A 27,833-nucleotide genomic window follows, 5' to 3' on the forward strand; every position below is an offset into this window, starting at 1 on the left:
AGATTAGCCCTGAGCCAACTGCTGCCAATCCTCCTCTTTTCGCTGAGGAAGACTGGCCCTGACTTAATATCCGTGCCCATCTTCCTCTACTTTATATGTGGGATGCCTACCACAGCATGGCGTGCCAAGCGGTGCCGTGTCCGCACCTGGGATCCGAACCAGTGAATCCCGGGCCGCCAAAGTAGAACATATGCACTTAACCGCCACGCCACCAGGCTGGCCCCCCTTTTATCTTTCTTTCCTATAAGAAAAGAACTTTAAGAACAAATAGTTTTCACAGGTGGGTTATTTTTTGAAGAACAGATCTCCAGTGCATCGGCGGGAGAATGGGGTTGGCAATTCACATTAACCCAGGACACTTGAAGATAATCCCTTTAAATAGCTTCTCCAGTGCCTGGTCATGGTAGAAAATAAAAGTATGCAGAAAAGACAACAGAATTGATTCCAAACCCATTTTGCTCAGAGGAAAATCATCATTAATTTCTAGATACTTCTTTGTACATGGACACACACAAATGAGTTTTAAATATTTTTGTATGTGTACTCACTATTCTTTGAAAGTAAATGATTATCACGTTTATATAGTCTAAGGCTATATTTTATAATTATGTAAATATGTTTATACATATTGCAAATATAAAGTTCTGTCTTCCTTATTTGTATTTCATTTTCTCATTGGATGAATCAGCTACAGAGCTGCTATGATTATTGGTGGGTGGTGTGGTGTCAAGAACATAACAGGTCCGGAGAGCTCTGGGGCAGTACCAGGAGCAGGTGTAATGACTTGTCAGGAAGCTGACAATGAATAGGCAGGAATAGGGGGTTCTTGGTCCTCACTGCACATTAGAATCACCATGAGGACTCCTAAACATAAAAAAAATCCAAAAAAGATGTTGATGTCCACGTCTCAGCTAGACCAATTACACTGAAATATCTGGGAATGGGCTGTTGGTAAGGATGTTGAGAAATCAGAACCTTCATTCCCCGATGGTGGTAATGTAAAATGGTGGAGTTGCTAAGGAAAACAGTGTGGCAGTTCCTCAAAAAGTTAAATACAGAGCTTCCATATAACCCAGCAATTCCCCCTGGGTGTATACCCAAGAGAATTGAAAACGTATGTCCACACAAAAGCTTTTACCTGAATGTTCATAGCAGCACTATTCGTAATAGACAAAAAGTAAAAACAAACCAAATGTCCATCAACTGATAAGTGGATAAAAAATATGTGGTATAAACATACAATGGGATATTATTCAGCCTTCAAAAAGAATGAAGTATTGATACATGCTACAACATGGATGAACTTTGAAAACATTATGCTAAGTGAAAGAAGCCAGACACAAAAGGCCACATATTGTATGATTTCATTTATGTGAAATGTCTAGAATAGGCAAATCCACAGAGACAGAAAATAGATTAATGATTGCCAGGAGCTATGGGGAGGGGAAAATGTGAAGTAACTGCTAATGGATATGGGGATTTTTTTTTGAGTGATGGAAAATTCTGGAATTAATAGTAATAGTGCACAATTTTGTGAATATACTGAAAACCACAGAAATATATGCTTTAAAAGGGTGAATTTTATGGCATGTGAATTATATCTAATTTTTTAAAAATCTTAGAAAAAAGTGTATGGGAATGGGGCACAGGGACTTTTTTTTAAGCTCCTGAGATGATTTTCATGTACAACAGTAAAGATCTTGTCCCTGCTTACCTTTCAGACTCATTTCCTCACCTCTTTGTCTTGCTCCCTGTTCTCAGACTCCACTGTCCCACTGGTCCTTCCATTCCTCTAAGACCTTGAAGTCATTCTTGCCTTGGCACTTGCTGTTTCTTCCACTTGGGACCTTCTGTCCCCATACTCTTACATACAGTGGGGTCCTCATCATCCATGTCCCAGATCAAATGTTAGATTCCCTTTCCATTGACACTAAACCTGTCACTTCCCTCCCCTCCAAGTCATTAGCTATTTTTGCACCCTGATTATTTCCTTCCAGTCGCAATCAGAAATAGTTTTGCTTATTGACTGCTTTATGGTCTCCACCAGTTCCTCACTCTGCATCTAGAATGCTCCATGAGAGTTAAAGGCCTCATCGGGCATGTTCACCACTAGAATAGTATTTAGAATATGGCAAGTATATAATAAATATTTGTTGAATGAATAAATAAATGATTAGAGTTTAGCGAGCAACCAATTCAAGGAAAGATGATTTCAGTGTAGGCAATCCCTGAAAATCTTTTTAGGAGAAGGGGAAGGAATCAGTGAGAGTGCCATAAGAGATGCTAAACAAGCAAAAGTTGCAAAATATTAAAGTGACAAGGGAGACAGGAGACGGAGAGGTAGCTACTGAAGTGAGATCTTGAAAAAGCAGTTGGCATTTTGAAACACCTGTGTGTCTCCTGTTTATAAATAGCTGAGCTTCAGTATTTTTTTGACTTGTTAACAATTGAAAAATTTTCTTTAGTGACACCATAGGTTGATGACTTAATATACTTTACTAAAAATTGTTTTTTTCTTTGTAAAAATATCAGAGGTACACTTTTGTTTGCTTGAATTCTGAGACGCTTCAGGCTGTCTTCTCTCTCTCTTTGTTCTTCTTATCATCTTGTGGGATACTCTTACACTGTCTCCTGTGGAATTTTGACATATGCCTATAAGTTTAGAATGTTTTATAAGTCATCTAAACCTAACTGTATGTCACCAGCTATCCATTTATGTACCTTGATTGTTTTCCAAGTCATCAATAAAATGTATTTGAGAGCCTGGCCAACTGAAAGTGTGTTGTTCCTCAGAGGGCAGGACATTTTTCCTGGGAAGGTTAGTCTTGGGATGTATTAGCCAGCAGCTTTTCAAGCTCATTGTCATTTTTGGTTAACATTTGAGACCCCGGTTTTTAAATGAAGTGAATTGAAGTAGAAACATGTGTACCAGTTGGTAGAAGTGTCTGTAGTTATTTGTGGTATGGCTTCTTCTGATGATCCCCAAAGAAGGGGTTGGTCATGCCCTCTAGGCTTGATGTAGATTCCTGCCATTTGCTGAGTCATGGCAGGATATCAAAGTAGCAGATTATTTTTAAAGTAAATGCTATCACCTCCAGCCATAAGGGAATAACACACCTATTTTTCAAAGTAACGGAAAATTTTCATTGTTTTAACCAAAAGAACAGTATTTCTTTTTCATCACGTCTGGCTTTTTCGTTGCCTGAGAGATGTCAGTTTTCATGGCAGATCGTTTTAGATAGGATAGTTAGAGGAAGTTGTTTCCCCCTCCATTACATTTCTAAGTAATGACAAATTTTTATTAGAGATTTGGAGAATGAGAGAATGCCCACTGCTGACAAAGTTAAGGGGAAATGGGCCTTCTCCCTACATTACTTTTGAATGTAAATTTTAAGAAACATTTTCTGAGATATTTAGCATCAATATTAATAGACTTGAAGGTTCGATATCCTTTGAACACAGTGATCCACGAAACTAGGAATTGATGCATGAGAAGTAATCAAAGAAATGCATAAATGGTGATTTATGAAGGACCTTCCTCGTAGGGTTGTCAAGAGGATTAAGTAAGATATTACATAGAAATTGCTCAGAATGATGAAAGTATGGAATAAATATTAACTGTTATTTCTATTTAATCAGATGCTACTTTTTAACTGGCACTGGTATAGAGAGGTTAGCAATCATCTAACAGCAGTGCATGCCAAAATATGACTTTATTTTTTAATTTTAACTAACAATTGTATACTATTTATGTGACAAGCACTACTCCAAACAACGTGCCAATATTAGCTTATGTGTTAGTCGATAATTAATAATTGCTAATTGAATAAAATTTGGCATTACTTTTTGCCAGGTAAAATACTAACAACAATATGATGATTAGCATTTATCAAATACTTTACGTGTACACTTGAGAAGAAGCTACTATTGCTATCCCCAATTCACAGACTAACCCTAGAGTTGTGTTCTTAACCTCATCATCCCAGAGGTTCTGCTAGAGTTGGGCTAGGATGGAGAATCCTATTGTTAAGAATCTATTGTTTTAGAAAGCTCCTAAGACAATTTCAATAAACCTAGTTTTGGAACTAGTGGTCTGAAAGCACCTCTCAAGCTTTAATGTGCATACACCACAACTGGGAATCTTGTTAAAATAAGTATTGGTGCAGTAGATTTGGGGTGGAGCCTGGGAATCTGCATTTCTAACAACTCTCAAGTGATGCAGATGTTGTTGATCAACAGACCACGTTTTGAGTAGCCAGCCTAATATACTGCTTGTGGAAATAATCAAACTTTACATTTGTCCAAAAAAAAAAAAAAATCATTCCCTGTAGGGAAAAGGGAGAGAGTAATTATGAAATGGGGTCTTGCTAGGATTTTGTATTCTCATGAGCCTGGTAAGTGCATTTGCTAAAGTCTCGAGTTTCTCAAACTTGTGTTGTTGGGTTTTGAAGGGTCCTCACATTCTCAGAAAGGAGTTTATATTTTGTGTTCTCCATTTGATGAAATAATATGAAAATAATAGATGTAGGCGTGTATTCTGAGTCACCAGTTGACTGTCTTATAAGAGAGTACTGCCACGTAGTTTTGGCACCAAGGGATCCCCTAAAGTGACTATTATTTTTAATTTAGTGTTTCTGAAAGTGAGGTCCATGAAGTCCTAGATTCCCAAGGTTTAGAAATCTTTAAAGAGTATCTTCTATAAATAGTATCCTCTAGAAGAGACCGTCTAAGGTTCAGAGAGAATCTGAGTAAACCGCTTGACTTGCCAGACTTACTGAGCATCTGTAAATGAGAGGACTGGAGCTAAGTAATCTCTTAGTACCTTTTCTGCTCAAGTTCTAGAGTTGATTTTTCTTTTGTGGGACAAGGTTAGAAGCACATATTTTAGTTGGACATTAACATAACGTCTGAAAGCAAACCAGGAAGAAATATGATCTACCCTGAAATGAGCTGTTGTCATCTCCTGTTGTAAATGGTTGTGAAATTTCGCATTTTGGAACATTTGCTTTTGTGGCCATTGAACCTTTTCCCAATACAAATTAGGTTGCCTATCTAGCCTTAACAGAAAAATGACTGATCAAATCCACTGAGACAAAATTAGTTGTGAACTGTAGAGACCTTTTCATTATTTCCTTTCTGTTTACTAAATTTTGAAGACAGAGTTCTAAAAATAATGTGATGCTGTTGGCTGGTGAGAATTACGGGAGATAGAGAAGTAGGGATTGGTTATAGGTGGTAGAGATATGTTATAGAAGGTAGACAGGTCAAGAGAGGGTACAAATGACTTCCATAGTTGAACATATGGGAAATGGGGACTCACTGTATACCTTGAAGTCACATATTTTTAGTTCACAACAAAATGTTATTACTAAGGAATACAAATTTAGAAAGTTAATTGGCTAAAATTATAAAACCGGTTTTTGTTAACATACTTCTGTTGTTTGATTCTAAAGAAACACATACAAGCCTCAGTACTGTCTCTGTAGTGAACCAATTCCCTTCTATTTCTGTCTTAGGTCAGGCCCACTCATAAGTCTAAGGGCCTAAACCTTAGGCTGAGGTCTCTAGCCCAATGCTTGGTTCTCTGGATGCCGGAAGCCATCATCTCCATATTTATTAAGAAACAGAGATCCCAGGAGATGATTTTCCCCAGAGAACTCAACAGAATATTGGTCCATCCAGCCCTCGTATTTGGTAAAAAAGATTCAGCAATTTTCTTTTAGCTTAAAATAAAATTGCTTTCTGCCATTTTCATGTGAGAGGAAAGTATTTAATATTTATCTCAGCCTTGCAGACAGTTTCAGATCCTGGAGATGTAGGAATTTTTCCATCACACAATATTGGTTCTTACACTTTTTTCTACTTTTTGTTCCTTTTATAGTTCCTGGAGTATTTTTCTTCTCCACTGAAATTAAAACTTGAGGAAGCATGTCTGCTAGCAGCACATGGGCAGAATTTTACTGCAATTAGAGAAGAGGCACATTTGGATTTGAGTAAGGAAATATAAACATATTACCATTTAGGGGTACCTAAGTCATGTGACAGACATAGTGAGATGTGCTTCACACACTCTGTCACCCTCTATTTTCTGATGAGATATCTGAGGGTGTGAATTTCAGTTAATTGCTGATGATCAGGGAGTGGCAGAGCCAAGACTCAACTGTGCGTGTTTTGAACTCTAATTCTAGCTCTTCGTGCTTCCTCTCAACAAAGGGTAGTTTATGAGTTGTATGGACATATCAAAAAGGAAGGAATAGTGAAGAGGTCAGTGGGTAGTCAACATTTCAAATTGTTGGCAGGCTAAACTCATGAGAAGAAATGTAAAAGAAACACATGAGCTTGTTGGTAAGAGTGGTGCCTGAGAAGGAGAGAAATGAGAGGCAGGGTAGCTTTGGGTAGAGGAAAATGGGAAATAAACCTAAAATGTAACACTAGGAACTAGCTTGATGGATGAATATCAGAATGAATATAATCAGTAGTCAGATGGATTGAGGCTGTCTCCCAAATGGCATTAGGAAGAAATAAAAATATGAGAAGACTGAGAAAAGAGTTGAGAGGGAGAATGAATAGAAATGTTAGATAGAATTCCTGAAAGGCAGAAAAGTAAACTGAGGTCAGCGGATATTTGAAGAAATAATGACCAAGAATATAAAGAATGCAATGAAAACTGAAGACCTCATATGGAAAAGGTTAATATGCCACTAAAACAAAAGGAATCAGGAAAGTAGTCAGTAGTTGGTTGAACAATGTCCCCCTGAAAAGGAACCTCAGAATTTAACCTGAATTGGAAATAGGATCTTTGTACAAGTAGTTAGTTAAAATGAGGTTATACTGGATTAGAGTGGGTCCTAATCCAACGACTTGTGCCTTCATAAGAAGAAAAGACGCACAGAGAAGATGGCCCAGTGAAGATGGAGGCAGAGACTAGAGTGACGCATTGCAAGCCAAGGAATGCCAAGGGTTATCGTCAACCACCAGAAGCTAGGGAGAGGCAAGGAGGCATTTTACCCTAGGGTCTTTGGAGGGAGCATGGCCCTACCGACACCTTGATTTCTGGCTTCTGGCCTCCAGAACTGTGAGAGAATAAATTTCTGTTGTTTTAAGCCATCCAGTTTGTGATAATTTGTTACCATAGCCCTCAGAAACTAATATGTAGTCCTATACTTAGACCTTTTAACAAAAGCCGGGCAATTTTGAGATAAAAACTAGATCATCCTCCAGTGAACAGGAATCTGATTGTCACTGGACTTTTCTCCATGGCAACACTAAAATGTGAGAGGGCAAAGGAATAACAGTCTCAAAGGAATGATACAAACAAACTTTAAGCTTAGGATTTTATTTCTCATTACTTTATTTAAGTGAGAGTAAAATAAAGATATCATTCTGTATAATTTCTCAGTTTTCCACACATAGGACCTCTCTGAAAGTAATTTTAGAGAATGTATTCCAGCGAAAAAAAGAACAGGAGGAAGAAATGAAATGCAGTGAATAACAGCAAGTGGGGAATTTAGTGATTTTTGTATAAATAAGCAATGACAACTTTAGTTTCTAGCAATGTGATAGGATAATCAGAAATTTTCCACTAAAAAATAACTTGAAATGCTGGATAAAATACACAACTATTCACAGAAAGGTATAGCTGAGCTTTGAAAAAGGTCGAAAACCTAAGAGGAAGCTAAAATTCAAAAGAGGAAGTATTGCTGAGCCCATTGCTGCCTGTGAGTGGGATGTCTGCAGACCTTTGTCAATAAGATAAATGAAAAATACAATTGCTGGAGTAGGCAGTGGAAACCGCCCCCAACCCGCTCCCCACCACTAAAAGCACATAACCAAAGCCAGCATATCAATAACTATTTGAAATTATAGTGCAATATTATTTCAACACTTCAGAAATTGGACCTAGGGAGGAGGGGAAATGAGATGTGAAAGAAATCCAAGGTGGTAAGAATATACTGAGGACATAGATATCGATCTTCTTTTAGATATTGATGGGGAAATTGAGCATTAGTATGGATTGTAATAAGATAAGAATAACCACTATTGAAATAAAATAGAATGTATAATTTTCATATCCACAGGAAAAATGCTTGATCTAGCCAGTGGAAGGTAGGACAGAGAAAAAAGTAAAACAAAAAGATGAAATAGGGTGTTGAAAATAAGCTCAAAGAATAGTTGGCATAAAGGTTTGGGCTTTAAAGTAATCAAGACAGATTATCCAATGGATAGAAAACAATGCGAGAATATATTGGTTATAAAAAAAATTTAAAAGAACACAGGTTGAAATGAAGGGGATGGAAAAAGTTACACTTGTCAAATACAGACAAAAAGAAAAGGGAACAATAGATCAAGGGAGTAAAGCAAGCATGAACATATTCACATGCAATAATATAGAAAGCAGGTATTTATGGCATTTGACATTGATCGAGTAATTGAGTTAGAAATCTAATGGTCTTTTCAGAAACTGTTGAAACAATGAGACAGAAAGTCAGCAGAGAAAGAGAAGATTTGAATAACAATGGAAGAATTTGATCTATCATGTCTATAGAACTTACCCAGCAGATGCAGAATATATTTTATTTTGGAGGGCAAGTGGATTAGGCACAAGTTTCATCTTTTAATGGATCAGGAAGGAAGCCTCAAATTCTAAAAAAAACATTATAGAGGTTCTTTTCTCTAACTACAGTGCTTTAAATCAGTCGTCATTAACAGAAAGATAGCAAAAACATCCCGTACATTTGGAAATGAAAAGACATATTATGAAATAACCCTCAGGTTAAATAGGAAATGATAACAAGAATAGCAAAATTGTAGAGCTGAATGATAATAAAAGCACAGTAGGTGAAAATTTGAGAGAGATAGCTAATGGAATACTTTGAAAGCAATATATAGCTTTTGTTACCCAAGAGAAAAATACGAAGTCTGAAACCCCATAAGCTCAATGTTTGACTCAGGTAATTAGAAAAACTGTAACATGGTAAATCTGAAGAAACAAGGAAAAAAGAAATAAGGGTAAACAAATATAAGTGCAGAAAATAAGCAACAAAGTAGAGATAATTAATAAAAGCAAAGAACCAAAAAATGGTTCTTTGAAAAACTTAATAGTTTAGACATAATTCTTGCAAGATAAATGAAGAAAAACATGTATAAATTATGAATAAACAAAAGAAAAAATTGGTAGAAGAACTAATTATGGATTACATTTTAATCTGTTAAAATAATATGATGAATTTTTTGCCCATAAAGATGCAAATTTAGATGAAAAGGATACATGGTGAAAAAATTGATGCAAAAAACCCCCAATCAGTAACCATTAAAAAAATTGTAATGATTATCAAGACTTTATCCTCCTTGCAATATAAAAAGAGACCCAGACAGTTTGACAAGTGAATTCTATTTAACTCTCAAGGAACAGAAAATCCTTGTTTATAAAACTTATCATAGAACAAAGAAAAAAAGCCAACCTATTATGTTTGGTTTTGAAAACAAAAGCCAGATTAAAAAAATATTGGCCAAGTTCACTTATGACATTGAAAAGCACTAAGAATTCAAATCTAGCAGTGTGTTAAAAATAATACATTATGACTAAGTTGGATTAATCATAAAAGTGAATGGATGTTTCAGTGTTTAAAAAAGTCTGTTACTGTAATTTACGACATTAATGGCAAAGAACAAGAAATGGTGTCAGCAATGATAAAGAAAAAGCTTTTAATAAAATTGTTTTTTCTTTTTTCAGTGGAATCAGTCCTTAGCAAACTTGAAATAGGGAATATTTTTTTTAGCTTGATAAAGGCTTTCTGCTAAAAACCTATGGCCAACGTCATTCTTAATGGAAAAAACAAAACTTTAAACTCATTCCTTTTACGGGTGAAAACAAAACAAGGATTCCTGTGTTACTTGTACTTCTCAACACATTGCCAGACACCTGACGATGCAGTAAGACAAACAGACCAACAGAAGTAGGAGAATTGAAACGAGAGAGATAATTGTCATTATTCCTAAGTAAAATCATTTATATAGCAAACCAAAGAGAATCGGCAGAAACTATTAGCAGCAATACAAGAGTTCAGTTAGGTTGACAGCTAGTAAGAGCAACATATAAAAATCAATAGCTTTCCTCTGCACTGGAAGTAACCAATTATAAACTATGATGATAATAAGAGACCATTTATGATAGTGACATAAACTAAAATCTATCTAGAAATAAGTCTAAGAATTCATAAAACATATAAGGAAAATTTAAAATCCTATTACAAGAGTTTTATTACGGTATTATAAGAGTATAAATGCGGCGTTCATAAATGGATTGATTCAATATTGTGAAGATGTCATATTTCCCCCATGAAAATTTAAATTCAATGTAATTCCAATCAACATCTGAGCAAGAACTTTTTTGAAGGGGCAGAGTTGAATCTGAAATTTATATGGGAGAATAAAGGTAAAGAAGGATTCTATCTTTACATGGCATTAACGTTATACAGCAGGAGTTGGCAAATGACAGCCCACAATCCAAATCCAAGCTGCTGCCTCTTCTTATGAATAAAGTTTTACTGGGACACAGCCACATCCATTCATTTATGCATTGTCTATAGCTGCTTGCATGCTACCATGACAGAGTTGGAATTGCAATTATAACAGACTGTGTGGCCCGCTGAATCTGGCCCTTTAGGGCAAAAAATTGGCACCCCCTGTTCTCCAGCATCTGGCAAAGAATCAGAGTATAATAAAGTCCAAACTCATTCCTATGTACATATGGGAACTTGGTATAATCATTCCCAACAATTGGTGCTAGGAAAATTGGTTCACAAAAGGAGAAAAATGAAACCATTCCTGTACTTCATACCATAAACAAAACTCCAAGTGGATTAAATACCTAACTGTTAAGAGTGAAAATATAAAGCTGATGGAAATTTAAGAATATATTTTTGTAACCTTATGGAAGAGAAGGGTTTGTTACATAAAATTCACAGAGCACAAACCATAAAAAGAAAGTCAATGAATACATCAAAATGAATGGTTTTTGTTAAATGGAGAGTATGATGAAAAAAACTAACAGATGGTGAAAATATAATTGTCATGTTTAATAGACTAAGATCAATATTTAAATATACTAAGGACTCTGGAAAATCAGAAAACAGAAAGGAGGACACCAGTATGAAAGAGGGCAAAGCATGAATTGGCAATTCAGAGAAGGAGAAATGTATACATGCACATATCAAATTGGAGACAAGCAACATAAAGGTGGCATGCCATTTTGCCTATCATATCAGTAAAAGCTAGGAAATCAGGTATTCTCAAGTGCTGTCAGGGATGTGGGAAAATAGACATTTGCATGTCTTGCTTCTAGGACCGCAAACTGGTGCTTATATTTTAGAAAATCTCAGTATGTGTATAACCTAAAACCGAATAATAGGTCTCTAACATAGATACCCAGGGAAGTACATGTAAGGATGGTCATCACAGTATTACTTGTGGTAAAAGACCGGAGAGAAGCTAGCTCTTCAGCACTAGAGAAATGGACAAGGGAAATTACAGTGGAATACAGCGAGAGGGAATAAGCAGTGAGAAGGAGTGAATTTCATCTATTTATAGCAACGTGACTGAGTCTCTAAAACAATGTTGAGAGAAAAAGGCAGAATGAGATTTAAAGCATGATACAATTTATAGACAAATTTAAAAGCCATATGCAAGAGCCCTATATATTTTGACATATAAGATATTTGTAAAAATGCAATGAAGATTATAAACACAATGTTAATTATGAAAAAGTGAAGCCCTGTGGTGGGAGAGGAAAGAATGGGCCTGGGCATAGAGGATGAAGGGGAAATGATGATAAGAAAACTGAAAACCACAAGAAGAGCCTTTCACGAACCATTAATCGTAGCTTATCAACTAGAGCCTATGCTTAAGTCAATTCTGTACAATTATCCTTAAGGGGAAACAAACTCTGGGGACGTTATTCCTTCCAGCATTGTTAGCTCCAGGTGCTCACAGAGTGTCATCAGGTATGGTCTCTCTCTGTATCTTGGCTCTGCTGGCCTCAGTGTTGGCTCTGATATCAGGCAGACTGTTTTCCGTGTAACTCTAGCTGTTCCAGGTTCAGTTCTTACCAGTTTTGCAACTCAGCAGAAAGAAAGCTCTTTCTCCATATTGTCAGCAGTAATCCTTGCATGGATTTCCTTCCTTTGAATGCCTCATTTTTTGTCCTGTGTCCACTCCTGAACCAATCATGTGACAGGGCACTGAGGATGCCTGAGTCACTTTTCTATCCCTAGAACCCGGCAGTAGGAATAGTGCCACATACAAAATGTGGTAGGATATTACCCAAAGAAAAATCAGGGTGATGTGAGCAAAGCTACCAGATATGACGAGAAAGTGGATGCTGGGGAGGCAAAAAACACAGATAGCTGCGAGGAACTTGAACCAATGCTGTTTATAAAATGATTGAAATGAATTGCCATGTTTATTCTAGAAAAACTGGGGAAAATGAATAAAGGTTAACTCTAAGCATCTGCCACTTGCATGCCACTTGTTTCATATGACCCAGAGGTATAAATCCACGGACTTGGTATGAAAGACAACTACGTAATTGCTGGAGTTGATTGCCTTAGAAGGAATGGATAGTGAACTTCCCATCAATGGGTATATTTAAGCATGGACTAGCCAGCTACCTGGCAAGGATTCTGTAGAGAAGGACCCAAGGGCTGGGAGACTAGTTGGGTTTGATCAGTGGTTCTGAATCATCTAGACAGCTTATTAAAGTATAGATATCTGGGCCCTTCTCCCAAGAGTTTCTGGTTTGGTACATCTGGAGTAGAACTCCAGAATTGCATTTCTAATATGTTCCCAGGTGATGCTGCTGCTCCTGGTCCAAGGAACACACCATGAGGACCACTGTGTTAGATGATTTTCAACATCCTTATTGACCTTTAGTTTTTATGAGATAGTTGTTAATGTTTTAAAAACCAGTATTTGTATCATTGAGGCAAAACTTCCATCTTATTTCTCTGTACCTGAAATGTGTTAAGTTTTGGCTATGTTGGTGCTTCAACAGTAGAGGCTATTTGCATAGCCCTCTGTATCTTTTGGGTCATTGGGAACATTAGAATCATTAAACAATTTGTGCTTTATAAAATAGTCAACCATTTTCTGACATGATCCTTTTCGTAATCCTGTTTCTGTTTGCCCATGGGTTGATCTATTTTCATCACTTTTGTAGTGGGATGGTTCCTGAATTAGAAAAATGAAATGATTTCCCAAGGAGAGTGTGTCTTAGTCATTCAGAAAGTAACTTTGTCGTGTGTAGGCATCCAGCTGATGGAAAATCATTCCTTGGTACCCTAGATGCCAAGTGCTAAATCTTCTTCAACCCCATTGCTGTGGCTTTCCCCAGAAAAGAGGACATGAAACACTTCACATACCTTGCTGGCTCTGCATCAACCAGCAATTGTTCTCATCTTGAACTCTATTTTTCGCCTTCTCTTTATCAATTTTTTTCTCTTTAATTTTGGAAATTTTGCTATAATAGTTCTCAGGGAGTGCTCATATGTTTCTCTAATTGTAGGCAAGGTCAAACAGTACTTGTCCTTTCTCTAAATTGCTTTTATATAAACAGAGATAAAACCATTTGAGAAAAGCATTTAAGAATTAGAAGGTTATAGTCAATGCTTAACAATGAAAATTTTCAGCTTAGCAAAGATAATGAAATGGATGGGTAAAAATAAAAAGTGCCTGACAGATAGCACATAGTGGATTTGAGTTAAGGTGGCAAGCAACCTGAAGTGCAGAGAGATTTAAGAAGACTGTTTTGTTGTCCATGTGCAAGCTTCTGCTTGACAACACTAACTCCAGGCAAAGCAAGGCTGGTAGAGAGAGTGGAGTATTTTAGGAGGACTTACCCAGAATACATCTTAGTGGATATTAAATGGGGAACAGTTTAAATGAAGTCTTCTTTGCAACTAAGAATCTTTAGTAATGGAATTTGCTTTCTTTAAAGTGATACATGATCTGAGTTTCTCATCTGAATTTTATAAATGCCCATTTCCTAAATCCTCTTCTCTTTCAGACTTTAATTGTGTGGAAATGTCATTCAGATTCGGCCAGCATCTCATCAAGCCCTCTGTGGTGTTTCTCAAAACAGAACTATCCTTTGCCCTCGTGAACAGGAAACCTGTGGTACCAGGACGTATCCTTTTTTTTTTTTAACAGAGGAAAAATAAAAAAGCCTCTGTAGCTAACAGACCAAATGAATACAGGATTGGCCTCCAGTGTCTGTCCGAAAAGGTAAACAACGAATCTGCCTCGCTCCTGCTTTGGGAAAACCAGGTAAGGTGTTACTCACATTTATTCTGAATCCAGTTGGTGGCACCAGTAATATGCTTGATCAATGTTGCAGAACTTCTGAAAAGAGTTGCTTGGCAACCATGGCTTTGGAGGTGAATTTTTGCTTGACCTTTTGACTGTCGTAGCTGTGTAAATAAATAGGTGCTTCTAAAATGGGCCCAACGAATGTCATGGGCACATTTTTTCAGTTATCGATTGTGAATTTTAATAGTAAGAGATTGGGTAGCACTTTTGTGATGTGGAAGTAAGGTATTACACGAAGATTTGAGATTCACTTGGTTTCTTTACCTCTTGGAGGTCATTCAAACTATGAGTTTTAATTAAATTCATACATGTAAACATACTTACCAAATATTTTTTTCATGTTAGCATCCGAAATAGCATTTTTTCTTGAAAGCATCCCAGCTTCTACATCATTGTCCAGTGTCACTGGTGGTAGAGTTGTTTTATTTCCCTCTGACCGTCGAGTCTTCTCTCCTATTGACTTCAGTAGGAGCTTTCCTTTTGCAGTGGGAGTAGCAGGAATTGGTGAAATGCTCTACAGAGTTATTTTTATGTTGTTGAAATTATTACTCATGACTGTGTGCATATGACTTTTGTACTGACTCTTCAGATTTCTCTTTCTCTTTCCCCCTTAACATAATTTACTATGCAGAGGGCAACAAAGTATAAAATTTCATATTGTTTTTTTAAAGATTGGCACCTGAGCTAACAACCGTTGCCAATCTTTTTTTTTTTCTGCTTTATCTCCTCAAACCACCCTGCCCCCCCCCCCCCCCCCCCCCCCCCCCCCCCCCCGTACATAGTTGTATATCTTAGTTGCAGGTCCTTCTAGTTGTGGGATGTGGGATGCCGCCTCAACGTGGCCTGACGAGCGGTGTCATGTCCGTGCCCAGGATCTGAACCCTGGGCCGCCGCAGCGGAGCGCGCGAACTTAACCACTCAGCCACGGAGCCGGCCGCTAAAATTTCATATTTTAAAATAATAAGTATTTTTCACACTGAAACATGATTTTACTTTGAAATAAATTTCTCAGTAATTCTGAGTCTACAAATATGTCAAGATTTTTTCCAGAATTAGTTACATTTTTTTCAGGAGGAATTTTCAAAGTGCTTGAGAACTTTATGAAGTATCTTCTTTGTTAGCCATGTAACTATTGTACATTGAAAAAAATACAAATAAGAAAACACGTACCAAAAGATAATTGTGATTTTATAATAGACTTCCAAATTCTTTGAACCCAAATTTTAACTGAATAAATTTTGTAAATTTAACTAACTAATGATCACAGTGATAAACTAGTAAATAATATTATGTAAATTTTTTCTTGATAATATTTAACTCTTCTTTTAAATTTATAAAAATAGTTTAAATTATCAATACTCAATATTATAAAATTTCATTCTTCTGTTTAGTGACCTAGAAAAATAAAAACTGGAATGATTTATAAAGGTCCTATGAAACAGAACAACTTTTAAATTGTATATCAATTTTATATTGAGTTCTTCTAAAAGACCTTGAAGTTCTTGAAATAACAGAAGCATTTTATTTTTTCATTTGATTTTGCTGCAAGTTTGTGGTTGTCTTTTTCCTTTGAGGAATTTTATTTTTTAAGCCAAATGGGAATTCTGGTGTCAAAAGAATACGGTTTAAACGCCGTCTTCTCTTTGGGTGCCAGCTTTAATTGGCTTCTGTCAAAGCACTGCAGGAACCTGAGATGAAAATGTGAATTTAGATGAGCAAATCTTAATACCTTCGACTGAGAAAATGTGAGGTTATAGAGTTGCACTGCTTTCTTAATGTTTAATAATGGCATGAACTTTACTTTGTGATTTTTTTTTTCTCATATCTTGATAGTAAGAAATTATGGTATTTTTAACCAACTCTGACAGTGTGATGTGTAAGATCTGGGTCATATATGTGTTTGAACTCAAGAAAAGTTGAGGTGTCTACTTGTAAGGAAATGTTTATACTGCAATAGTGAGCAATCAGTGAATGATGACTAGTTTTGTTCCAGATGGCACTGGGATCGCCATTTTGGAAACGAGTCCTGGACAGTTAGTTACCATATCTCTGAGTAAATGCCAAGGACATGGGGAACACTATTAAAATCAACAGGCTTCAGTTTGTTTGGAAGGTAGCAAGAAGGACCTGGCCCTTTCTGAGGATGAGAACAGTGAGAAGCGGAACGTATTTGTAATCAGTATGCTCTGTGAGGCTATTTCACGTCTACATTGTTGAAAGTGGTCTCAGGGCTAGTAGATAACGTATTCAGACAATCCTTTTTATATGATGATTTTGTAACTTTTTATTTTACTGTATCTTTGTAAACTCTGTTAGTAGCACCTGTGAGAAGAATCTTAATAAGTTACTCGTTTGCTTGCAGAAAGTGATATTCTTTTGTCCTGTGATTTGAGAATTGAAGATGTGGATAGCTCTGCACACTAGCGTTTCATAAAATAAATGATGAGATGTCTGCAGTGGGCTTTAATCTTCCCCCAGTGTTCTCTTCTGTCTGCCCTGGATAAGCCCCCTGGTGTGAGTCTTCCATGTCTTCTAGCTTTTTGCACCCTCCTGGTCCCTGGACTTCTCCAATCTAGCCAACACCTCCTTTTAAACCATAGCCGTGATCATATCACTCTCCTATTTTCCTGCAAACAAACCATGAATGGATCTCCTTTATTTTTATTTTTTTGAGGATGAAGTTTAAACTCCTTATCACAGTTTTAAAAGATTTTCCTTATCTTGACCTAACCCACTCCCTTTCCAGCTATTTCCTAAACAGGTGTTGTATTTCTCTTTACCATCCTTTTTCTCCCTTTACCCCACCTCTTTCTTTGTCTTGAAATACTTCCCATCCTTTTCATTTCAATTAAAGTGGTTTGATACCTGTCCCACCCTCTTAGGAGAAAAATGCTCTGTCCTTTTTGTGACATTTGGTGCCTTAATCATATGTTGATTCATTCAACAGTTTATTACTGAGCTCCGACTCTCTTCTAGGTGCCATGCCAAACGCTTATCGCAATCTGCATCATATCAGAACTGTGCTCATTCCTGTTTGTCTCTGCACTGAGTCATTATTTCCTGGGAAGGAGTGGGGCCAGGACCTGCTCTAGCTGGCACATCTCTTTTTCTCTTAGCATCCAGAAGTACTATGTTGACTGTGAACATCAGGAGCATATGGATTGTTTCAATTAATGGAATGGGGCAATATGGGTCTGCTGAAATCCTGTCTTTTCAGTATTCCCATGCATAAAGCTAAGTCTTGTCACCATTTTATCCCAGATTTTTAAATATCATATCCAAGCTGTGTTTTCCCAAATTTCCCTTCGTGCTTTGTCAGTTACAATCCTGTTTACATTTCTGTGTAACAAGTGTACAAAGTTAAGTCTAAAAGCAGTGAATAAATTTGTGGCAGATGGGAAAAGATTCTTTTCCATTTTTTTACATGCTAGTTTGTCAATGGACAAGTCTGTATTTTAAGGGCAGTATGTTGGCATCTTCATGTAAACTGGAACATTTCACTGTGTATTTTTGATGACTTCTTTTTAAAAACAGTATTCAGGTGGCCTTTGGGGGAATGTGCGATTCACAAGAGACTTGTAAATGTCATCTTTGAACTTGTGTCCCCTCTAACATTTTGCTGCCCCCCAACTGTTTTTTCTTAAGGCTTTGCTGGCCTGACTTTTTCATTTCTTTCAGAGGAGGAAAAGAACTGTCAGATCAGGGGCCGAAGATATGCTTTTGAAGCAAGACTATTTGCTTCATTCTTAAAAGAGCCACTTCTGTCTCTCCTTGTCTCCACCTCAAGCAAACACTTCTGTTCATTACAAAGTGTTTAAAGCTGATTGAATAGGCTTTGGCCTCTGTGGTGCAACACTCTAGAAGAATATGTCAGAATGGCTTTAATCCATTAATTTCTTCTTACTGGAAAATGTTTTTCAGAGTGTCTTGGTGAGAGAACAGAAACATTGTGGAGATTGCATCTTCAGAATTCTGCAGTGAACATTTTATTCATGTGCCTCAGTGTAGCCCAGCTGTTGTTCGAAGCTTAAATAAATTTGAACCAATGTGGTTAATACTTCTCCTCACTCCCTCCCCTTGCATTGTGCTGTGTCTACCTCTCATCTTGAGTTGAGCATGAAAAATGAATTTGAACATTAGTGAATCCATTTGGGGACTGGGCTTTTATTGTAAATAAAATTATTCATTTGTTATGTCCTGTTGTTTTCAGCAGACAGTGTATTGATCTTTGAATTGCTATTCAGAATGGCATAAGGAGCTCTAACATAAGGGGCACATGGCAACATTTGTGGATGGGTTGAATGTGCTATGTAATGACAGAGACAAACCTTGCTTGCTGGCCATACTATATTATACAAATCATTTGTCAACAGTTTATTGAATCAGTTATTAAAAAGAGCAGCTTTTTCCAAATGGTAGGATTGCACACAGAATGTTATCAGGGCCAAACAATGTTAGGTGATGCATTGAGGACAGCCTTACAAAGTGTATTCGTGAAGAATTAGACTAGGTAACTTAAAAGACATTTCTGCTGACATATACGTTAGGTATAAAAGTTTGGTACAATGGAAATTGTGCTCTAAGATCCAACAACAAGAGATAAAAATGAAAACTCTGACAAATGCCTTTTAATACAAATTTTTACCTTTCCAAACAAGCAATGTTAAGTTTTTTCTGTTTTCAGACCATTGCCATACTGAGTACTCCTGAAATAAATGAAAAATGAGCAAAAATAGCTTCATTACTTAACAGTGCTTCTTACGGAAGAGATGCTATAGATAAAAGTTCCCTTTTAGTCCTTCCGTAAAAATCAGAAATATTTGTCATTTCCTGAGTAGGTTGTAATCTTGTGAATTTCTTTAATTGTTCAGGAAACCAGTTATTAGTGATCTGATGATCTTTCATTTCTCAAAAGAGTTTCTTTTTAAACCTTCCTGTGCAAATAAAGTGAGTGCAAGCACTATTTTAATATCTTTATTACTAAAGATAGATTTTTTGCTCTTAAAATTTCCCTAAGCGTATGTCTTTTTTTCACCCTGTGTGTTCCTATTGTATATTAGCTAGCTTAAAATGCTCTAGGAGAGCTATTCGAAGATGATCTTGCTTTGTCCAGGGCTGTGATGGGGCAAGTTGATTTTCTTGTGGTCATGTTGTTCTTGACTTTGTTTGGTAGCCGATTGTGTCCAAAAGATCTGCACGTTGCAGTGATTGCTCAGTTAGAGCATCTGTTCTCCTGTTTCTATGGGAAAGGTTTCCACATAAATGAGACCTACCTTTGGGTTACTAGAGTACATTGCTACCAATCAGAACCAGTTGTTGATGGCATTGGTCAGAAGGAACAAAGGAAGCTCATGGACGCTTTTATTCTCTAAGCTAACATCTTTTTTCAGTGTCTAGAACCAGCCACAGAGGACCCTGCTAACCTCCATGGCAAGACAAACCTTGTGTGACAGTTGTCCGTCTTGACTTGTCATCCGAGGAATTACTGCACAGAGAGCAAATACATCTCAAAGGCCAGCTCTTCAGCTGGTAGTGAGCTCACGGTGTTGAGGAGGATTCTGAGGCTGCATGCAGGGTCAGCGGGCAGTAATTGTCCTGGGTAGCAGAGGGGAGAGAAGAGCCCTCCTTTCCAGGCTCTTCTTTTCCCCTGTTTATTTTTTGTTCCTGAGCTGAGACTGGCATCTCTATTTTTATTATAGACAGAATGATGGATTGTTGGCACCTGACACTGAGGGAATTAATAGATGCTTTGTATGTGTGCAAGGATTGTTTGAAATTGGATGGAGAAAAATGTGGGGATTTTATTCATTTTGCCCTGGCCGCTTCAAATAAAGGTGATTCACCCATGAAACAGTGTGCCTGAAGCATGTACATATTGGTCTTAGACCTCATCCAGGCCTCTTCTTGCTATGTACTGTCTCTGCCTGGCTCCTTGCTATCTGCTGGTCGGTGAGGATACACATGTGGCAACCTTGTGGTTCCTTTGGCCCTTGTGCATAATTACTTAGTTTTGACTGTTTTTCCTTGACCTTGACCTCTTCTCCATAATAGGCCTTACCTTCTAGCTTCAGACCCTCCTGTGGATGGAGCGAGGAGGGCTGGCCTCACCATGGTTATGCATTAGGGCAGGAAAATCCAACTGGTTTTTTGATCAGAGCTTTTAGGAGGTTCCTACATTCTCTCAGAATTGCACAAAGGCTATAGGTCACTTTCAAAAACCAGGAAAAGATAACTTTACAATCTGCCAATCTATATAGAATATTTCTGTTAGTGTGGGGGGACAGGGGGAGTAAAATATTAGAGATGCCCTCTCAACTCTAGCAAATGTTAGGATGATAATTACATGTATTAAAACAACACTGTGAATATTTCTCATATTAATTGCAAAAATGAATATCTTGTAACATGGAAAGCCATTCCCCATTTCTCTTTTTTTCTAAGTGAAACTTTCCTCAGGTAATTTTAAACTGTCATGGTTAACAATTACTGAACTCTGTTCATTATATTCTGGGCATATTTTTGACCTGCTTTCCAGGCAAGTCATCAGATTGTGAGGAATAGGAAAAGGCTGGTCATGGTGTTGCCAGCTTTGCACTTGTAACAGAACATAATTAGAAGTAATGAATGGAATAATACATCATTGTTCATAAGAAATGTCATGTAATTAACTCAAATAATGCAAAATATGTTCTAATTTCCATTTGGAATTAAATAGATTTGTTAGAACATCAGTATGCAGTTAATGTTTATCCTATATTTTCATACACATATCAAAACTGTTAAACTCTATTGAATGAATATACATGGATTTTCTACAACACAATAAGTCAAGATGGCTTTGTTTTGCTAATAGAGCCTTATGTATATTCCTTAGTTATGATATATACATAATTTATGTATATGTTCAGTTCTTTGAATTATCTTAATTAATTTATATTTATTGCAAATTAATGATCTAATTTATTTACTTAGTTCCCATTTCCTTTCTCAAACTAATTGACTGAAAAAAATAACTATAAATTTGCAAATAGCTCTTGGGCACAAATCCTAAATTGGCCTTATCCTAAGAATTCTCTACAATATTTTAATATCAGCAACGCATTGTTGGTGTCACTGTTTCGTTTTGTCCTTGCTGACCAATAAGCCGTTGAAATGGGCAAGCTGAGTCTCAGGTCAGTGGTGCCCTTATTTCATGGGAGCCAGGACTCGACCCAGAACTCTTGACCCTCATTTCATTGTTCTTTCCACCATCTCTGGTTGCCTTCTTATGGGGAGCAAACCTTTTTGTATCATTGCTAAGGTATTCTGAGGGTGTTTTTACTCTGCCATTTATATTTTGTATTGATCTTTTGGTGGCTTTGCTGTTTTGTCATCATTATCATTTAAGAATAGGATAACCTTGGGGACTTCTGAGAGTTGGAAGGCTTCAGCCTGACTCTTCACTGCTGTGAGTGTGGGGCCAGGCAGTTTAGCTTGGGTAGCAACACAGTTTGCTCCAAGGTAAAATGAATCCAGGAGGAGAGAAATTCATCTGGCTCTCTAATTCTTCTCTTTTCTAATAGGTTTTGAAATGGCTGTAGTTATCAAGAGATCTTTTCATCTTCAAGATTTATTTCTAGTTCAAGAGATTTGTTGGAACGAAGAATTATCTGTTGAATGCTAATACTTTAACGGTAAACCATGATCCCCTTCCATTCACCAAAGATGATTGCTTTAAAAGTTGTTAAAGAAGATATGTCAGGATAAAATAAATCAACAGAAATTACATAAAAATCTTTACAGTGTCTCTCATGCAGATGTCTAGATGTCTAGAATACTGGTTAGTATTTTCTATTCTGTTTGGGACCAAGTGACCCAGAGAAGCTTTTCCTCCTGAAGCTATATCTGCAAAGATAAAATAGAAATTCAGGAATGGAACAGACATTCAGTGGGACTTTTCATATTTCCCTGGAATAAGCATTTAGGGACTAAACAGAAAGGCTGACAACCTTTGGGGAGAGATACCCGTATGTGAGAGAGACCCACATTCACTTTACTAAGAGGCGGCAGCAGAACCAGACCCACTACACTGAACTACACTCCATGCTCCTGTGCTACGGGACAATAGGTGAGAGAAAAGATAGATGGTTGGAATGAGGAATGCTGTGAGGCTTTTCTCCTCCCTCTGTCTGGGGTAATTTACTCCTACTGAATCTGAAAGTCAAGTGTGAAAGGTGACTCAAAGCCCAACAAAAGGATGTTGGCCTCTTGTTCCTTGGCTTGATACTGGTGGAACTGTAGAACCTGCAGGCTTATGCAGGTACTGCTATCAGAGGGCAGTTCTGTACATTGCAGGCTCCTTAGGAGAGCTTCCCATTTGCTCTATAGATTTGGGGATTATACAGGAGTGTAGTCCAGGTCTTGCTTCTCATTTGTGCATTTCTGAATGCAAGGCAGGATTGGGCAAGGCTTTTTGGAGTGGTCTATGGTAACAGGGTATGAATTGTCTGAAGAGTAGTGTTCCTGGGAAGAAGATGAGAACAGCTTTTCTACCCCATCCCAACTTTCTGTGGCTTTTGGAGGAAACACACAAGCACCTCAGCAGGCCCCTTGGTTCCTGTTGAGGACCATGAATGTTGGAGTAGTGGGCAGGTGCCACAAGACTGCTTAGGTAGCCATTGGTCCAACTAGGCACTGGACTACCAGAAAGGGGACTAGTTCATGGACCACTGGCCAAGTTATAAAGGAAGACATGACTGTCCTTTTGGGAATGAATCCTCAAAAGCAGATAGAGTGAGGGTGAAACTTGAATCCTTTCCTAGAAAAAAAAATGTCTATCAACTCTGAACTATGCAAAGACCACCATATTTGCAGAGGCTCCCAACAGATGCAACTGGAGCTAGACCAGGAACACTTGTCCTTTACCTGCCACAGACAAACAGTTGCCTAAGCCCACTCTGCCTCTAACACCAGAGTAGCTCAGCCTCAATGTGGGGTGGAAGTTGGTAGACAGCTCTAAGTGATCAAGGTTGCGTCTCAAGCCTGTGCTACATAGGATATGAAATTTTAATCTGAGACTGGACTGTTAAACTGGAGTGTTTTAATTATGAAAAGTGACTCCAGGTTATAGATTCCGTCCAAGATGTTGTTAAGGGGCCAAATAGGGATTCAACATAGCATGACTGGAAAAGTGAGGGCAAAGAATACAGCTGCAGCATGTCTTCACCCGCACTGAGTTAAGATTCTTCAATCACTGTTTACGTAGACAAATGACATAAATCCTAGAGAAAAAGGTGGTTTGTCACTCAATACCAAGTTAGAGAGCAGTGTGTGATTTGTTGATTGCTTTAATTCTTAAGAACAGAATCTTGAATATACCAGTTTGTTGATAAATATTTATGGGATAAATTTAATTTTGATTCAAAACAAGATGGTTAGGTAAAGGAACATTCATTTATTTATTCAACAGATATTTCTCATGGGATGGGGAGAGGATTTTTGGAATGGCCTATAGTAGCCACTGAAGACCTACTATATGCCAGATTCTTCTCATCTCCCTTTCCAATTCTAATCTCAATTTGGCACACTTTTAAGCAGACGTACCATTCTGAGTGTTGAATGCTATTGGACTTTTTTTGCATGACAGCAGCCAAAGTGATCCTATTAAACATGTTGAATCCATGTCACTTCTCTGGTCATATTCCCACAACAGCTTCCTATTTTCCTCAAACTAAAGTGAAAGTTATCACAATGATCTACAGGGTTCCTACATGAACTCCTCCATCTATCTCCCACCGCCGACCATTACTCTCTCTGATTTCATCTACTCTCATCCCTGTAGTGGGTTGAATGATGACCTCCCCTCCACCCCCACACAAAGATATGTCATGTCTTAATCCCTGAAACCTGTGAATGTTACATTACTTGGAAAAGGGTCTTTGTAGATGTAATTAAGTTAAGGATCTTGCGATGAGGAGATCATCCTGGATTAGCTCAGTGGACCCTAAATCCAATGGCAAGTGTCATTGTAAGAGTGAGGCAGAGGGAAATTTACAGAGATGAAGAGGAGGCAATGTGGCCAGGGAGGCAGAAATTGGAGTGATGTGGCCACAAATCACAGCCACCAGAAGCTGGAAGAGGCAAAGAACACATTCTCCTCAAAAGGGAATGCAGCCCTGCTGACACCTTGATTTCAGACTTCTGACTTCCAAAACTGTGAGAGAATCAACTTCTGTTGTTTTAAGCCAGAAGTTTGTGGTAATTTATTATAGCAGTCACAAGAAACTAATAAAGTCCCTATACTGGCTCTCTCCTACTGCACCCACTTCCTGATTGTTCATTGAACCTTCTAAGCACACTCCTGCCTCACAGCCTGTGAGCCACCTGTTCCTTCTCCTTGGAATGCTATTCCCCTGATGTGTGTATGCCATGCTCTTTCATCTCCCCTTTGGAGTTTTATTCAAACAGTATGCAAATATCACCTTCTCAGGATGGTCTTCCCCTGTATCTTGTCTAAAATTGCGGCACCCCTCCCACTTTGTTTTTCTTGGTAGCATTAGTATTCTAACTTACTATATGACTAATTATTTGTGTCTCAGCCTGACTGGAATGTGAGCTCCATGAGGGCAAGAGTGGCTGTCTGATTTGTTTATGACTGCATCCCCACAGCCTGGGACCGTGCCTGGTGCATGACAGGCCTTCAGTAAATATTTGTTAACTGAGTAACTCTGATTGACCATCTGGACTTTTTAGCATTAAAGTTGAAAAAAAGACAAGGGTCCTCATTTAGAAAGTAGAATGATTTGATAAATTCTCACACCAGACAATGCAGTCTAGAAGTTTAGAGAGGGTCGAACTTGGTTTTTACACACCTACACACGACACACTCACACTTGATGCACAGTTAATAGTTATCACTCCAAAGTGGACTACTCTGAGAGAGAAGTAACAGGTGGCTTCAGCATAAAAAGACTACCCCCCCGCCCCGCCACCCGCTGAGCCTAGCACTGTGGGTTCCAGCCAGGCTGGTGAAATTAGTTCTTTCTTAGCTGTGCCCTCTGAGGTGATGTTTTATATCCTCCTAAACATTGTAAATTAACACAGGGTTTAGTATCTCATCAGCTGGTGAGCTTTTATTTCCTGATATTTTATTTGCCACGTCTTTCTTTCCTCAAGGAATCTAGAGCAGGTGCATATGCAATTTCTTCAGTCCTTCAGTCAAGTTTTTATGGCTCTATCTTCTCGGCTTCTCACACATACAGGTTTTCTGACATATATGCTTATTTATAAATGTTTTTTTCTTTTTTGATAAAGATTGGCATCTGAGCTAACAACTGGTGCCAACCTTCTTCTTTTTTTTTTTCTGCTTTTTCTCCCCAAAGCCCCCCAGTACATCATTGTATATTTTAGTTATGGGTCCTTCCCGTTGTGGCAAATCTCTCTTTCTTTCTGATGAATCCCTTTGATAAAACCTTCTTTACGTTTGTTGTTATTCATACAACAACTAAGGCATTGCCAAGGTGGCTTATCTATTCGTTTATTTCCTTGAATGTTTAAAAAAATGATGTAAGTTGACTAATAAAGCATGGTAAGATTAAGTACTTTAAAAATAAGAACAAACAAACAAGAGTCAAGAAGAAAATAAGGAAAGGAAAGTAAGAGGGAGCTAAAAGTGTAGTGCCTGAAATAAATACAAAACGTCCATATGCTTGTTAGAGATGGGTCACAAAGTTGACCCTGAACTTTCTAGCATCAACCTAAAGAAGGAAAGAACATCTGTGCTTGAAGTAAAAATAGGCTGATTGTTCAGGAAATACAGAAACATGACCAACACCGGAGATCAGTCATGTTTTCTTTGGATCCTTCCTCATGGAGATGCTGCCAGAATATGTATTTGACAGCATTCTCAAAACATCCTTCCACACATGGAGGCTCTCCCTCGGAAACAGGTCCTGAGTCTACAACTCACCATCTCCACCACTCGAGCCAAATCTTGCCTGGATGGGTGTGATAATCTCTCTGATTTCCTTGTTTACAATGCCTCCCAACCATTTCCCTCTTCCACCCTTCAATCTAACATCTCATAGCTGCCGGCATGGTCTTTTTAATGTAGACATTAGCTTAGGTTACTCCTTTGCTTTAGGAACAATTAGTAGTTGTTTCTTTCAATTGGAATAAAATCTCTAGTCCAGACCTTGACCTCCTGGGTTTGTGGCCCCTGCCTCCATGAGCTTGTTGCCACCACTGTGCTTTTGCATCAGCTGTTGTCTCTACCAGGAATGTGCTTCCCTCTGACCTTCACAAGCCTCCTCAGTTCTCATCTTTTCCAGTCCAGTTCCCCTGTCGTTGCTTCCACACCGAGGCCCTTTCTGACCCTGCTGTAGAACTCAAACCCTAGAAACGATGATTAGTGATGATTAGTGAGGCTCTCTCTTCAGTACTGTCACCAGCATTGTTGAAGGTGTTGGGAGAAGGAGGAGCTCTAACTACCAATGGGTCTACTGCTTCCATTACTCTCTTTGGGTACAGAACCATTTATATTTGTGAAAACTACCAGTGAACTTTGGATGGGGACTTGAAGAACTGGATTTTAGTCCCATTTCGGGGAACCCTAGTTAAGTCATTTAATCTTTTTTGTGTTCTCTCATCTGAAAATAAAGATACTATCTTTACCTCCCTCCTGGACTATCTCAAGGACTAAATCCAGATGATGTGAAAGTCTGAAGAATGAATGTATTTGGCTTATGGGAGCATGACATAATAATTATACTTTTTCATTGTCCATTATCCTGATAGTTTAAGGCTAGTCAAGGGCTTGTATTTGGGTAAGGTGTGCCATTTAATTGTGGCCTTAAATTTGTAAAACCAAAGCTTAAACTGAATTAAAGAAACTTTCTGGATTTCTATATGAATAATCACATAGCAACTAGAATAACCCAGACCCAATTTTAAACTATTCAATTAAAATGGCATTAAAATAACATGCAGGATTTAAAATAAACTTTTAAATTGATGGGAATTTGATGTTCTGTGAGCCTTTTCCTTTTTTTCTTTTCTGTTAAGACGTGATAAAATAAAAAAATCTTATTATTTTCTACTGTTTTTAGTTCCTGGGAAGAGTAGTAGGTATATGAACAGTCCTGGGGTTCATTCGTGGCTGGGTGTTGCTTTGCCATGGTGGGTTTAAATTAAATCCTCAGGGGGTTTAGATTAGTTTAGATGCTCAACTCTCATTAACCGTAATGGGAGTGACTGTCCACAGCTCTCTCCTCCACACGCAGCACTGAAAAGTGAACGTCTCCCACCACCTTTGTGTCATGCTCTTTGAACTAATTTTAATAGATGTTTTTTTTTTAAGTGAAGCATGTCTGTGCAATCCTCAGGGCGGTGAGATTTCTCACAATTTGCTGATAAGCAATAGGCTTTCATTTTGTAGAGCTTGACCTACCCATGCTGGAATGGTTTTGGGGCTAGGACTGACTCATTTTCTG

The 27,833-nt window shown here is 37.9% G+C and overlaps 1 protein-coding gene across 7 annotated transcripts in view; it reads left to right on the forward strand.

Moving 5' to 3' along the window:
• The window catches only part of FHIT (fragile histidine triad diadenosine triphosphatase), a 1,347,126-nt gene that overhangs the window by 593,912 nt on the left and 725,381 nt on the right, over window positions 1-27,833 (forward strand). For all 7 annotated transcript variants that reach the window (XM_014731565.3, XM_023621204.2, XM_070238724.1 and 4 more), the window contains one exon: window positions 14,063-14,182. In XM_014731565.3, the coding sequence (XP_014587051.1) occupies window positions 14,080-14,182 (103 nt within the window). In that variant the 5' untranslated portion in view covers window positions 14,063-14,079. The remainder of the gene's footprint in view (window positions 1-14,062; window positions 14,183-27,833) is intronic.

This window comes from Equus caballus, chromosome 16, assembly GCF_041296265.1.
Source record: "Equus caballus isolate H_3958 breed thoroughbred chromosome 16, TB-T2T, whole genome shotgun sequence".
In the NCBI taxonomy this organism is placed as follows: Eukaryota; Metazoa; Chordata; class Mammalia; order Perissodactyla; family Equidae; genus Equus; species Equus caballus.